The sequence below is a fragment of the Nerophis lumbriciformis genome, linkage group LG35, assembly GCF_033978685.3.
Source record: "Nerophis lumbriciformis linkage group LG35, RoL_Nlum_v2.1, whole genome shotgun sequence".
Classification (NCBI taxonomy): Eukaryota; Metazoa; Chordata; class Actinopteri; order Syngnathiformes; family Syngnathidae; genus Nerophis; species Nerophis lumbriciformis.
In genome coordinates, this window is record NC_084582.2 from 3,454,810 (window position 1) to 3,471,139 (window position 16,330).

At 41.7% G+C, this 16,330-nt stretch overlaps 1 protein-coding gene across 3 annotated transcripts; it reads right to left on the reverse strand.

Annotated features, from left to right (window-relative positions):
- Nucleotides 1-2,383: 2,383 nt before the first annotated feature.
- Nucleotides 2,384-16,330, reverse strand: rhogd (ras homolog gene family, member Gd). 3 transcript variants are annotated; one of them, XM_061927660.2, is made up of 2 exons: nucleotides 16,244-16,330; nucleotides 2,384-5,141 (listed from the first exon to the last, which is right to left on the reverse strand). In XM_061927660.2, exon 2 carries the CDS (start codon nucleotides 5,110-5,112, stop codon nucleotides 4,537-4,539), a length of 576 nt encoding a protein of 191 aa, XP_061783644.1. In that variant the 5' UTR covers nucleotides 5,113-5,141; nucleotides 16,244-16,330; the 3' UTR covers nucleotides 2,384-4,536. The 3 variants fall into 3 exon arrangements, with proteins under 3 accessions (XP_061783644.1, XP_061783645.1, XP_061783646.1); XM_061927661.2 differs by having other exon boundaries at nucleotides 2,384-5,161; nucleotides 16,244-16,325; XM_061927662.2 differs by lacking the exon at nucleotides 16,244-16,330 and adding an exon at nucleotides 16,089-16,105 and having other exon boundaries at nucleotides 2,384-5,161.

Genomic DNA, 16,330 nt, shown 5'->3' on the forward strand with positions numbered 1-16,330 from the left:
TGGCCAACTGAAAAGTATGAAAATGAAAAATATGAGCATGTACAATACTCAATACTTGGTTGGAGCTCCTTTTGCCTCAATTACTGCGTTAATGCGGCGTGGCATGGAGTCGATGAGTTTCTGGCACTGCTCAGGTGTTATGAGAGCCCAGGTTGCTCTGATAGTGGCCTTCAACTCTTCTGCGTTTTTGGGTCTGGCATTCTGCATCTTCCTTTTCACAATACCCCACAGATTTTCTATGGGGCTAAGGTCAGGGGAGTTGGCGGGCCAATTTAGAACAGAAATACCATAGTCCGTAAACCAGGCACGGGTAGATTTTGCGCTGTGTGCAGGCGCCAAGTCCTGTTGGAACTTGAAATCTCCATCTCCATAGAGCAGGTCAGCAGCAGGAAGCATGAAGTGCTCTAAAACTTGCTGGTAGACGGCTGCGTTGACCCTGGATCTCAGGAAACAGAGTGGACCGACACCAGCAGATGACATGGCACCCCAAACCATCACTGATGGTGGAAACTTTACACTAGACTTCAGGCAACGTGGATCCTGTGCCTCTCCTGTCTTCCTCCAGACTCTGGGACCTTGATTTCCAAAGGAAATGCAAAATTTGCATGGTTGGGTGATGGTTTGGGGTGCCATGTCATCTGCTGGTGTCGGTCCACTCTGTTTCCTGAGATCCAGGGTCAACGCAGCCGTCTACCAGCAAGTTTTAGAGCACTTCATGCTTCCTGCTGCTGACCTGCTGAATTTTTTTTTAAATAACTAAATAAATTTTTACTATATTTTGCTAAAAACATCAAAATTAATTGTATTTTTATTTGTATTTTTTCTGACTCCTTATTACATCCAGCCATAGAATTATACATTAAAATAAACATATTTGAAATAATACATTTTAAATTATCATAATAATTCATTTAAAATGACCATATTTAATTATTAAAATAATTGCTTGTTTATCAACAACTTTAGCATTTTATTCATTACATTTTGAAGCTCTCAGAAGCCAAGTTATGTTATATTCCTTAACATTTATTTATGCAAGTTTGAAGTATCAATTATCTAAACACAGTTTTGTTTGCATATTTTTTTAGGATGTAGATATATATATATATATATATATATATATATATATATATATATATATATATATATGTGTATATATATATATACATATATATATATATGTATTAAATACTTGACTTGGTGAATTCTAGCTGTCAATATACTCCTCCCCTCTTAACCACGCCCCACCCCACCCCCGACCACGCCCCCACCCCCCACCTCCCGAAATCGGAGGTCTCAAGGTTGGCAAGTATGGACACATCTGTCATCAGAACCAGCAGCCCAAAGGCATACTTGCCAACCTTGAGACCTCCGATTTCGGGAGGTGGGGCGAGGTGTGGTTGGGGGCGTGGTTAAAAGGGTAGGAGTATATTGACAGCTAGAATTCACCAAGTCAAGTATTCGATACATATATATATATATATATATATATATATATATATACATATATATATATATATATATATATATATATTATCTACATCCTGAAAATATGCAAACAAAACTGTGTTTAGATAATTGATACTTCAAACTTGCATAAATATAACATGAATATAACATAACTTGGCTTCTGAGAGCTTCAAAATGTAATGAATAAAATGCTAAAGTTGTTGATAAACAGGCAATTATTTTAATAATTAAATATGGTCATTTTAAATGAATTATGATCATTTAAAATTAATTATTTCAAATATGTTTATTTTAATGTATAATTCTATGGCTGGATGTAATAAGGAGTCAGAAAAAATACAAATAAAAATACAATTAATTTTGATGTTTTTAGCAAAATATAGTAAAAATGTATTTATTTTTTTAATTTTTTTTTATTAATAAATATATTTATTTTTAGGTAAGATAAACATAATAATACAATTTATCTCTAGTCTGGATGATTTAGTTCTTGTCACCCTGTTGTCCTCCCGTCGTGGAAAAAAGGCTATCCTCACTCTCCGGCTGAAAATCGGGAGATTTTCGGGAGAATATTTGTCCCGGGAGGTCTTCGGGTGATGCACTGAATTTCGGGAGTCTCCCGGAAAATTCGGGAGGGTTGGCAAGTATGCCAAAGGTCAAGGGGAGTTTTCACAGTAAACAGCTTGCAGACTTTTTAAGTGCTGGTCACTGATTGAACCAGTGTTGTCTGCAAAGATGAAAAACGTTTTGGGAATAGACCATACACTCTTTAATGTACGGGGAACGGTTTTGAAAAATGGTGCTCATTAGTGGAAGGCGTCAGCGACACTTGAAATGGTCTACAGGCGCCATCTAGCGGCCACACATGGTAACTGCACACTGTCTTGCTTTCTAACACCACAACACCGAAGGCTGGTTTCAACCACCGTTTTATTTAGCATAATTTAAAGTCATATCTCACTGTTAGTTCATTTATACAAATATGCTTTGTTATATATAAAACAATTACAGATTTCTACAGATCAAGTTCCCAGTGTAAAAGCGTAGTACCACGCGCTCTGGGACAACAGACAACAAGAGAGCCCACAGGGTTTATGTTCCCCTTCCATCGTATTGTTTCGAGTGAAATCAGGACACGTTCAAGGGTGAGGAAGGGAACAAAATGACCACAGTTTGTGTAATCGTGCACCTACATTCAACACTATGCACTTACATGCACATTGGTTCGGCCCTTTCAAATGTTATTGCGCTTCGGTTATTATTACAGGCCAATAAACTCATTCAGTACAAGTCAAAAAGTTATTACTGGCAGCGTGAAGCTAAAGAAACCAAAGCACTTATTGCTAAAAAACATCTCAACTGGGAAGGCACCTTTCACCGAAGCAGTCACTGCACCTAGCAAATAAAACCACAGCGCGTTAGGAACTGTGGCCGCACATTGACATGTCAGTTTTGCAGCCGTGTTTTATAGAGTGCTGCAATGTGCTTACTGACAGGAAGAAAGTAAGGCTTCACTTGCCAAACGTGAAATTCATAGCTTGCATTTAAACGCTCTTGTGGTACTGAAATGACAACCTTTGGGGTCGACAAAATAGCACCGCTGAGGCTTTTGGTTTGGATAAGGCATGTGGGTTAGGCAAAAAAAGGCTCCCTTCCGTTAAAACGCTGTAGAAAAATATACTTAGCAACAGCAATGACTGCTTTTTTTTTGTCTTATTCAATAAGGGAATTATTTGTAACGAAATACATGGAAAGAAATACACAGCCTAGAACAAGCCAGTTAAACCGTGTTCTAGTATTACAGGATATACTGGGTGAAATAGGCAGTGGTCATATTTAATGTGGTGCAAGGCAGCGAGATCATTGACAATAACAATCTAATAAACAAGAGGATATTACAAAATATATTCAACTTTGGCCACAGAGTAGATTAAAACCGTTTAGGAGTCGATTCAACATTTCCTGATTTGAAAATACAGTCTGTGATTCCAAGAGGGAGGAGCACGATAATCGATTAATCGCGTCATTGAAGCAACTGAGTGCACTACTTGGCTGCGACCAGCAGAGGCACTGTGGAGTCACTAGTTTGCGGTCCAAAGAAACAACTATGGGAAGTCGAGCTAAATATGTGCATACCTCCGGGAAGCTTTCATCTTTTTAGGCAAACAGAAGCCCAGAACAATCTTCCCATGTCAATACAACCGGACCACCTCATCCTTAATTCTGCCAAAATCAATCAAGAAAACCTTGCCAAATGTTCCTCTCGGGAGTTCCAGGTGTCAAGGTCAGTCCGAGGCATATTTTAAATTGACGAGCTGCAATACAACCTATGCGGTTGCAATTTGGTTTAATTTGGCTTAAAAGACGCATGGTCGGCTGATTTTAATGAGACGGGCTTATCTTGAAAAGGCCCGCCGGCTCTTCCGTGCGTGGGCGGCGGGATGGACATCTCAAGCCACGCCACACTGAGCACCGAGCTCGACGCTAATCCGCGCAAACTGGTGATGCGCTGGGAACTGGCCCTTGTCCGGGGGTTGTCGCGCCTTCTCCGGACTCAAGCTGCTTGAAATTGAAAAGCTGCTCGGCTAAACGGCAGACGTCACGAAGCGGTTGCTTGACACTCGCGAGATGCAAAAACCTATGTGAAGAGTATGAGGTAGTCACTATTTCTCCACCTAAACAACAGTAGATCTCTCCAGTCAAACAGGTCAGCTTGGTTTAGATGGAATTATGGCTTGTGACAACCATTATCAGCATTCTTATCAAAGGCGAAGCAGAAAAGCTAGACATCTAGAACATGTGTAACAAGTGAAGAAAGTGTAAATACCAAAATTTTTAAATGTAAGAAAAAAATAAGAGATTTGCTTTGTTTTTTCTCGCCCCCATTCTGGCAAAGTCACTTTGGTGATGATGGCATTAGGGTGAAGTCCTCCTGAGGATAAATAAGGAGCTGATAAAGACGTCAAAACTGCTTGGGAGCAGCCAGGAAGTGACTGCTTTCAGTCATCCGTTGCATCTGTGGAACTCCAATAGCACCCCGCCGCAATCCAAATCCGGGAATCCTCATTACAAAAGCACGCATTTCTTGGCATTCTTTTTTGTGACGGGGTACAACACCGCTCTCACCGCCTCTGCAAACACCTCCCGGACGCCTTCCTGCAGCAGCGCGGAACACTCCATGTATTTGACAGCCCCGATTTGCTTGGCGAGGGCGTTGCCCTGCTGCTGGGTCGTGGGCGCCAACCCTTGCTCCTTCAGCTTCTTCGTCGTCTCCACGTCGCCCCTCAGGTCCCTCTTGGTGCCCACCAACAGGATGGGCACGTTGGGGCAGTGGTGGGACACCTCCGGGTGCCATTTGTGCCGGACGTTGGCGTGAGAGGAGGGGCTGCCGATGGAAAAGCAGATGATGAATACGTTGGTTTGGGGATAGGAGAGAGTACGCAGGCGGTCGTACTCCTCCTGGCCAGCTGTGTCCCACAAATTGAGGCTGACAGTGCGGCCATCCACGCTCATCTGAGCGCTGTAGTTGTCAAACACGGTTGGAATGTATTCTTCGGGGAAGGCATTTGTGGTGTACGAGATGAGTAGGCAGGTTTTCCCCACTGCCCCATCGCCAACAACCACACACTTTATGGTCTGCATCCTGCCAACGACCACTGGGGCTGCAGCACCTGCAAACAAACAAGGGCACCTAGGTAACCCCAAATTATATGATTTCATGTTATAATTCCATAATAAACACTGTACAATAGAACTATTAAAAGTACCCTATGAATCACTTCGTAAACATACAGAATCACCCGGTCACAACATTAGGTACACCTGCACACTTGATCGCTTCGGAGAAAGAACTTTTAAAATGCGTTTAACGCATACTTGCCAACCTTGAGACCTCCGATTTCGGGAGGTGGGGGGCGGGGGGCGTGGTTGGGGGCGTGGTTAAGAGGGGAGGAGTATATTTACAGCGAGGATTCACCAAGTCAAGTATTTTATATACCGTATTTTCCGCACTATAAGGCGCACCTAAAAACCACAAATTTTCTCAAAAGCTGACAGTGCGCCTTATAACCCGGTGCGCTTTATATATGGATTAATATTACGATTCATTTTCATAAAGTTTCGATCTCGCAACTACGGTAAACAGCCGCCATCTTTTTTCCCGGTAGAACAGGAAGCGCTTCTTCTTCTACGCAAGCAACCGCCAAGGTAAGCACCCGCCCCCATAGAACAGGAAGCGCTTCTTCTTCTACTGTAAGCAACCACCCGCCCGCGTAGAAGAAGAAAAAGCGCGCGGATATTACCGTACGTTTCATTTCCTTTGTGTGTTTACATCTGTAAAGACCACAAAATGGCTCCTACTAAGCGACAAGGATCCGGTTCATGAAAAGACGCAATCTCTCCATCCGCACACGGATTACTATTTCACAGCAACTGATATTCCTGTGAACCGCACTGTGGATACAACGGGAGCACGTACGGTGAATATTCGCACCACAGGGAATGAGAAGTCATCGTTCACTGTGGTTCTAGCTTGCCATGCTAATGGCCAGAAACTTCCACCCATGGTGATATTCAAAAGGAAGACCTTGCCAAAAGAGACCTTTCCAGCCGGCGTCATCATAAAAGCTAACTCGAAGGGATGGATGAAGAAAAGATGAGCGAGTGGTTAAGGTAAGTTTAAGTTTACGCGAAGATGCCGGGTGGCTTTCTTCACGCAGCTCCGTCCATGTTGATATACGACTCCATGCGCGCCCACATCACGCTGGTTTTAATATATTATTAAAGTTTGACTGACCTATCTGACTGTTTTTTTGACATTCCTTTAGCGCAGTTAGATGCGGCTTACAACACGGGGCGGCTTATAGGTGGACAAAGTTTTGAAATATGCCGTTCATTGAAGGCGCGGCTTATAACCCAGGGCGCCTTATGGTGCGGAAAATATGGTATATATATATATATATATATATATATATATATATATATAAGAAATACTAAGTCAAGTATTTTATATATATATATATATATATATATATATATATATATATATATAAATAAAAGAAATACTTGAATTTCAGTGTTCATTTATTTACACATATACACACACATAACACTCATCTACTCATTGTTGAGTCAAGGGTTGAATTGTCCATCCTTGTACTATTTGTCACTATTTTTCTAACCATGCTGAACGCCCTCACTGATGATGCATTGCTTTGTGGCACGCTAAAAGTGCTTTCATCAAATGCACTAGATGGCAGTATTGTCCTGTTTAAGAGTGTCACAACATTGCTGTTTACGGCAGACAAACTGCTTTATGGTAGAGGAAATGCTGTTGTTGTGTGTTGTTGCCTCGCTGGGAGGACGTTAATGAAACTGCCTAACAATAAACCCACATAAGAAACCAAGAACTCGCCCTCGATCATTCTACAGTTATAACGTGATTGAGCAGGTATGCTTGTTTATATTGTGTGCCTGAATTTCGGGAGATTTTCGGGAGAAAATTTGTCCCGGGAGGTTTTCAGGAGAGGCGCTGAATTTCGGGAGTCTCCCGGAAAATCCGGGAGGGTTGGCAAGTATGGTTTAACGTCTGTGCGCATGCCATGATTAGATGAATATACTACTTACTTTTACTTGTTTGTGTTTCCTTATAGCCTGAAGCAGAGCTAAGAACTTGACTTAAAAGGGGTCATAATATGATGTTTTAATTTTGCTAAATTATGTTTTACAGTCAGACCATCTTTAAGTCGCTTTCTTCAGAATGTTTACGTGTCAGAGCCCTCTTCCAGGCGTCTCCACCCAGTCAAAATTAACAAGACAGAACTCTAGTGGCGTTCATAAGTATCATAATTTATCTTTTGAAAATGTGCACTGTTTAAATATACTGTATACCTACATTTTTTTTCCCAGACACGGTCGAAAACAAACTTCGCAAACATATAGATTCACCTGGTCACAACATTAGGTACACCTGCACACTTGATTGAGTCAGAGAAAAAAAACTTTTCACTTTTAAAATGCTTTTAACAGCATTTTAGGCACTGCATGTCGCACGTCTGTGCACATGCTATTATTAGATGAAAATAATACTTAGTCTTACTTTTTTTGTGTTTCCTCATAGCCTGAAGTAGCACTGACAGCTTGACTTAAAGGAGTCATAATATGATGTTTTAATTTAGCAAAATTATGTTTTACAGTCAGACCACCTTTAAGTCGCTTTCTGACTGTTTCTTTAGAATGTTGTGTTTTGTGGGGGGCTTTATTTACGTGTCAAAGTGTTAGAATAATGGTGTATATATTATCACACAACTCTTATGCTTAAGGGCCGTTGCTATCGTTATTATCAATTGTGCTGAAATTGTATTTTTCTTTGTCTGTGCAAAGCTGGCAATCCAAAAGATTGCAGGCCACCAGTCTCGTATGAGTGTTTGTTTCCAGAATCGGCCTGCTTACAACATCGAGTACCGTGACGCAGACAGAGCAGAGACAAGGCGATATCACAACTGTCAGCACATTTGCATTTTTGTATAATCATCTGCCTTCCGCCCGATTGTAGCTGAGATAGGCTCCAGAGCCCCCCGCGACCCCGAAGGGAATAAGCGGTAGAAAATGAATGGATGGATGGGCATATATTGTGTCTAACTGGAGCTGTCGAGATTACACAGCTTCATAAATTTCCCCAAAAAATGCGACTTATACTCCAGTGCGACTTATGTGTTTTTTTCCTTCTTTATTATGCATTTTCGGCCGGTGCGACTTATACTCCGAAAAATACGGTAAGTCGCTCCGGAGTATAAGTCGCACCGGCCAAAAATGCATAATAAAGAAGGAAAAAAACATATATAAGTCGCACTGGAGTATAAGTCGCATTTTTGGGGAAATGTATTTGATAAAAGCCAACACCAAGAATAGACATTTGAAAGGCAATTTAAAATAAATAAAGAATAGTGAACAACAGGCTGAATAAGTGTACGTTATATGAGGCATAAATAACCAACTGAGAACGTGCCTGGTATGTTAACGTAACATATTATGGTAAGAGTCATTCAAATAACTACCGTATTTTCCGCACTATTAGCCGCACCTAAAAACCACAAATTTACTCAAAAGCTGACAGTGCGGCTTTTAACCCGGTGCGCTTTATATATGGATTAATATTACGATTCATTTTCATAAAGTTTCGATCTCGCAACTTCGGTAAACAGCCGCCATCTTTTTTCCCGGTAGAACAGGAAGCGCTTCTTCTTCTACGCAAGCAACCGCCAAGGTAAGCACCCGCCCCCATAGAACAGGAAGCGCTTCTTCTACTGTAAGCAACCACCCGCCCCGGAAGAAGAAGCACGCGGTGCATGCTGGGATATGTGACGTTTCATTTCCATTTGTGTGTTTATGTAAAGACCCCAAAATGGCTCCTATTAAGTGTGTTGTCTGTCTAATTATAAATAATGCAGACGAGGCGTGTTAACTGAGTTCTCAACGTTTACTCACAGCGTGCTCATAACCACATTCTAACTGCCAGCATACAACGCTTCTCAGGGCTACCGCGCATGCTCGTCACTATCGTTGCATGCTGGGTAGTGTAGTTGTTATATTTGCTAGCTCATAACATCACATTAAGAGACACGCTTACGCGCTTAATTCAATACTCGCCGTCATTCCGGGTGGATTGACAAAAGACCTCCAGCCGCTAGATATTGGTGTCAACAGGGCATTCGAAGCTAGACTGCTAACTGCGTGGGAACAATGGATGACCGAAGGCGAACACACCTTCACTAAGACAGGGAGGCAGCGCCGGACGACATTCGCCCAACTTTTCAATTCGGACAACGAAGGAGAATAATTCGAGGGATTTATGAATGAAGAATAACTTCAGAAAGTGAGCGTTATGTTTATTTTGTGTGTTGTGACATTAACGTTCGAGCAACATTATGTTGCTATTGCTCTGCACTATTTTGAATTTTACTATGTTTGTGATTGCACATTTGCGTACATTTTGGGAGTGAACAGAGTTGTTAGAACGCTGGTTTTTAATATATTATTAAAGTTTGACTGACCTATCTGACTGTTTTTTTGACATTCCTTTAGCGCAGTTAGATGCGGCTTACAACACCGGGCGGCTTATAGGTGGACAAAGTTTTGAAATATGCCGTTCATTGAAGGCGCGGCTTTTAACCCAGGGCGCCTTATGGTGCGGAAAATACGGTAACATATAGAACATGCTATACGTTTACCAAACAATCTGTCACTCCTAATCGCTAAATCCCATGAAATCTTATACGTCTAGTCTCTTACGTGAATGAGCTAAATAATATTATTCGATATTTTTCGGTAATGTGTTAATAATTTCGCACATAAGTCGCTCCTGAGTATAAGTCGCACCCCGGCCAAACTATGAAAAAAACTGCGACTTATAGTCTGAAAAATACGGTATATGGAGATATCTGCTGACATAATTAAGGTAAAATACATCACTAAAGTCTCAAATTCCTGAAAGCTTGTTTAAAAAGAGGCAAAAGGGTTTTATTACTTTGTGGTTTGAATTCAAATTTTAAACGGTATGAGGATCCATACACAAACAGGTACAAAGGTCTAAGAAAAGGTTTTTTTGCATATTAAGTAGGGGTGTAACGGTACGTGTATTTGTATTAAACCGTTTCGGTACGGGGGTTCCGGTTCTGTTCGGGGGTGTACCGAAAGAGTTTCCACACGAACATATGAATTAGCTAAAGTCTTAACAAGCTGCTCTGCTTTCCGCCTCTGTCTCCTACATAGCACCCGACCACCCACACAACCATCTGATTGGTTACAGCCAATCAGCAGTGCGTATTCAGAGCGCATGTAGTCAGTGCTTCTGCGGTGGGGTTAGCAGGTAAGCATCAGGCAGCGGACTCTCCCCAAGTTAAAATAAACACCTCCCGGTCAACTACTAGTAACATCACTATGAGCCCGTTAACCTTCTAGAAACTTAAACTGCAGCTCAGCTCGCTCGCAGTCCTGGCTTGAGGTGAAGGCTAATTAGCTTTTAGCGTAACGTTAGCTCATTTAGCGGTGTGTGTTAGCTCATTAATAATAATAATAATAATAACTGGGATTTATATAGCGCTTTTCTAAGTACCCAAAGTCGCTTTACACGTAGAACCCATCAAACATTCACACCTGGTGGTGGTAAGCTACTTTCATAGCCACAGCTGCCCTGGAGTAGACTGACGGAAGCGTGGCTGCAATTTGCGCCAACGGCCCCTCCGACCACCACCTATCATTCATCATTCAATTCACCGGTGTGAGTGGCACCGGGGGCAAAGGGTGTAGTGTCCCGCCCAAGGACACAACGGCAGCGATTTTTGGATGGTAACAGGCGGGGAGCGAACCTGCAACCCTCAGGTTTCTGGCACGGTTGCTCTACCCACTACGCCATGCCCCCTCATTGTGCGGTGTGTGTAATCATTAGTAATGTAGCAGCCTAGTTTTGAATGGCAGGGTCCCTGCTATCACATGTTGATAACAATATAACATTTACCGTATTTTTCGGACTATAAGTCGAGGTTCTTTTCATAGTTTGGCTGTGGGTGCGACCTATACTCCGGAGCGACTTATGTGTGAAATTATTAACATATTACCGTAAAATATCAAATAATATTATTTATCTAATTCGCGTGAGTGACGAAGAAAATGTCAGCAATCGTCACTCACACGCCAACCAATTAGAATTCGGCGGGGGGCGGGTCATGGCAGAAGTGCATTGTGGGTTTTTGAATGTTAACTGCTATATGCTATACCCTACTGCCGGAGCTATTAAAATAGATCACAGCAACATTGGCGGTAACTTATAAAAACTGAGAAGGACTGAACTAAAATGGCACCGAAAAGGAAATCATATACTGCAGATTACAAGCTGGACGTAGTGAAACATGCACCAGAAAACGGCGATCGAGCAGCAGAAAGAATGGACGCTAGCGGCGCATACCAGAGGCGACACCGAGGAGGAAGATTTCATCGGATTTAGCGATCGGGAGTGACAAATTGTTTGGTAAACGTTAGGGATGTCCCGATCCAGGTTTTTGCACTTCCGATCCGATACCGATATTGTTTTTGCATTTCCGATCCGATACCGATACTGACCGATACCGATACTGACCGATACTGGCCTATCCGAGCATGTATTAAAGTTTAAAGTTATTTAGCCTACTTAGTTGTCAGAATCATGTTGAAAAGGGTTTTAGTACTCTTGATAACAACTAGCCAGCTGAATTAGGGGACTTTGAATAATACACAATGGTTGGTAAGAAGAAACTGACCTGTTTATTCAAGGATAAACACAAAATAGACAAAATTATACATGACAAACAGAAATGGCATCATTGAACTAGGGCTGGGCGATATGGCCTTTTTTTAATATTGCGATATTTTAAGGCCATATTGCGATACACAATATATATCTCGATATTTTGCCTTAGCCTTGAATGAACACTTGATGCATATAATCACAGCAGTATGATGATTCTATGTGTTTTGATTGATTGATTGAGACTTTTATTTGTAGGTTGCACATATTCCGTACAATTGACCACTAAATGGTAACACCCGAATAAGTTTTTCAACTTGTTTAAGTCGGGGTCCACTTAAATTGATTCATGATACAGATATATACTATCAGATATATACTATCATCATAATACAGTCATCACACAAGATAATCACATTGAATTATTTACATTATTTATAATCCAGGGTGTGGAGGGGGGCGCCGGATGTAAGTGTCAAAAAGACAGCCAAAAGAGTTTGATATGAGAATAAATCTAAAGTTAAAATATAGGGTAGAAATGCACCCATTTGCAGGAAATGTAGTCTTGATTTTCAAAATTTTCTTTCAAGGCTTGCATGTCTACATTAAAACATTCTTCTTCATACTGCATTAATATATGTTACTTTTAAACTTTCATGCAGAGAAGAAAATCACAACTAAAAAAATCACTAATTTTTTCATACGGTGTTGATGTGGAAATTTTTGCCTCGGCATTTTGATGGTGTGGGCGTGTGGCACCGAATGGAGATACGCGTCTCGACAGACGTCACAATATTTGAACAATAATGACGAAAACTGTTTTCTCTGTCGTGTCCGTGTGTCGAAAATTGTTATGCGCTTATTTTTTTATTTGATTTTGTGCGTGGCAAAGATTTTTAAACTGGATCTGGATCGGCATTTTCCCATGCCTTGCCGATACGCAATTTTTGGCAAATATCGGCAGCCGATTCGATCCAAATATCGGATCGGGACATCCCTAGTAAACGTATAGCATGTTCTATATGTTATAGTTATTTGAATGACTCTTGCCATGATGTGTTGCGTTAACATACCAGTTGGTTATTTATGCCTCATATAACGTACACTTATTCAGCCTGTTGTTCACTATTCTTTATTATAAATTGCCTTTCTAATGTCTATTCTTGGTGTTGGATTTTATCAAATCAATTTCCCCCAAAAATGTGACTTATCAGTGCGACGTATATATGTTTTTTTCCTTCTTTATTGTGCATTTTCGTCCGGTGCTACTTATACTCCGGAGCGACGTATAGTCCGAAAAATACGGTACATAATAAAAAAATCAACTACAGGCTTCCCAAATGCTGTAAAATTAAGCATGACGAGTTGACTTGAAACTGTTTAATGTTGCACTTTTTATACGTAGAAGAAAAGTTTTGTCATTTTATTTAATCTGAGCAACAATTTGAGGCACTTTAATGTTGATTAACGTGGGCAGAATTATTATAGTGTTCCCAATGTTAAAAGGATAAAGCCATTGTTTACAAATTTGGTAAATAAATAACCAAAAAATGTATATTTTGTTGTTTTCTTACTGTAATGAACCGAACCGTGACCTCTAAACCGAGGTACGTACCGAACCAAAATTTTTATGTACCGTTACACCCCTAATGTTAAGACCCCTTTAAAGGGTAACTGCATACTGTGATGAGGTAGCGACTTGTCCAGGGTGTACCCCGCCTTCCGCCCGAGCGCAGCTGAGATAGGCTCCAGTAGGGCTGGGCGATAAAACGATAACAATATATATCGCGATAGACGTGATCAATATCAATAGAAAACGGGGTCGATAGAACATTCGATAATTTCACTGAGTTCTGTTAGAAAAAAATAGGAAGAAAGGCCGAGCCGGAACCGCACGGCATTCTGGGGTGTATGCAGAGGAAGGGCTTTGGCCTCTCGACCTATCACGGTCGAGCCTGAGCCGCAAGGCATTCTGGGAAATGCTAACAGAAAAAAAAAGAAAAAAAAGCAACAACGGCTAGCTGACGACGAGAAGTGAAACGAAACGGGAATATGAGTGCGGCAGCACGAGAGGAAATTGTAAATAAAAAAGGAAACGTCACGTCACCAGTTTGGCAGTGTTTTGGATTTTTTAAGTCCGATACGAATCCGTGGAAAAGGAGATACTGTTAGCAAAGCACTTTGCGACAACCTCCGACATGTGGTCAAGCCGTTCATGCGAGCCATACCTAAGCTTGACAGTTCATTTCATCGACAATGACTGGGTTCTGAAAACACGATGCCTGGAAACTGCGTATTTCCCCGAAGACCGCACCGGGGAGATAATAGCAGAAGGCTTGAAGGAGGCACTGTTGTCCTGGATTCTGGCTGAGGAAAAAATGGTGTGCATCACCACAGACAGCGGGGCAAATATAGTGAAGGCAACTTCATTAAACAAGTGGACACGGCAGCTTGCTTAATGTGACTGTTATTTATTTGCATATATTGTTACCAATATGGCTTTAAAGCCTGAGTTGTACACTAATTTCTTAATTACAATACTTTGCACATTTTGTTGGATTAAGCATTTATTTAATGTCAATATTTGCACATCGACCAGTATTTTCATTTATTTGACTGTTTTTCATAATTCTGACCTCGTTCTAAAGGTTAAAGGTTATATTTTAAATAAAAGTATTTAAATTCAGCCTTTTTTCTCCTGGTCTTTATTTAGAATAGTTTTTTTTACCGTATTTTCCGCACCATGGGTTATAAGCCGCGCCTTCAATGAACGGCATATTTCAAAACTTTGTCCACCTATAAGCCGCCCCGTGTTATAAGCCGCATCTAACTGCGCTAAAGGGAATGTCAAAAAACAGTCAGATAGGTCAGTCAAACTTTAATAATATATTAAAAACCAGCGTGATGTGGGCGCGCATGGAGTCGTATATCAACATGGACGGAGCTGCGTGAAAAAAGCCACCCGGCCTCTTCGCGTAAACTTCCCTTAACCACTCGCTCATCTTTTCTTCATCCATCCATCCCTTCGAGTTAGCTTTTATGATGACGCCGGCTGGAAAGCTCTCTTTTGGCAAGGTCTTCCTTTTGAATATCACCATGGGTGGAAGTTTCTGGCCATTAGCATGGCAAGCTAGAACCACAGTGAAGGACGACTTCTCATTCCCTGTGGTGCGAATATTCACCGTACGTGCTCCCGTTGTATCCACAGTGCGGTTCACAGGAATATCAAAAGTCAGTGGAACCTCGTCCATGTTGATAATGTTCTCTGGCCGGATCTTTTTTTCAGCTATCTTGTTTTTACAATATGCACGGAAAGTAGCCAGCTTTTCTTGAAAGTCTTTAGGCAGTTGCTGTGAAATAGTAGTCCGTGTGCGGATGGAGAGATTGCGTCTTTTCATGAACCGGAAACCTGTCGCTTAGTAGGAGCCATTTTGTGGTCTTTACAGATGTAAACACACAAATGAAATGAAACGCAATATCCGGGGGCTTCTTCTTCTACGGGGGCGGGTGGTTGCTTACAGTAGAAGAAGAAGCGCTTCCTCTTCTATGGGGGCGGGTGCTTACCTTGGCGGATGCTTACCATAGAAGAAGAAGCGCTTCCTCTTCTACGGGGAAAAAAGATGGCGGCTGTTTACCGTAGTTGCGAGACCTAAACTTTATGAAAATGAATATTAATATTAATCCATATATAAGGCGCACCGGGTTATAAGCCGCACTGTCAGCTTTTGAGAAAATTTTTGGTTTTTAGGCGCGGCTTATAGTGCGGAAAATACGGTAATTTTTTATCAATAATTATCGATATCGACCGATATGAAACACTTATATCGTGATACATTTTTTAGTCATATCGCCCAGCCTTAGGCTCCAGCACCCCTTGCCACTACAAAAAGGGACAAGCGGTAGGAAAATGGATGGATGGCCGCTACTTTTTTATGAAAAATGGCAACAGTGGAGGATTTCAGCATGCATGTGCATGTACGAGCCAGTCTGCCCCACAACAAGACGATAGGGATAAATAGAGACATGATTAACAATAACTTTGGACTGCAAGTCACAAGATAAACAGGTCAAATCTACTCATTTCGATAGCAAACAAGCTAACCGCCGCTATGTTGGCTAATCGTCGTGTATAAATGTTAGCTAGGTAAGCTGCCAAACCAGTTACTTTATCCAGTGAATGCTAAAGTCTGAAAAGAAGCGTTTAAAAGATGTAAACTTATAGTAAAACGGTGAACGTGTGGTTATTATTATCGCTGAGTGGTCACTAGGCGTTCCCCACTCGCGGCTAGCATCGTGCTAAGGAACTAGCATCCACGATAGCTAGCCAGCTAGCAAACACCTTGATGAATTCCGTCCACGCCGCCGCTCCAAACGACGCGTACAGAACCCGACAGAGCTGGCGCGGCCACAGTAGAATGTTGGCCACGCCGCGAGCCTCGTTTTAGACGCAACGGTACGCGTTAGCGGTGACATTTCAAGCACTTTGGCACTTACCGCCACTTAGCAAGCGATCGCTTCTGCCTGGTCGAGTCAATCACAGCCGCATCCGGGGAGCTGCCCGAGACGTCACCTCTGACGTCA

Excerpts from the sequence above, each read along its gene's own strand:
- rhogd (XM_061927660.2), bottom strand. The coding sequence starts at position 5,112 with ATGCAGACCATAAAGTGTGTGGTTGTTGGCGATGGGGCAGTGGGGAAA.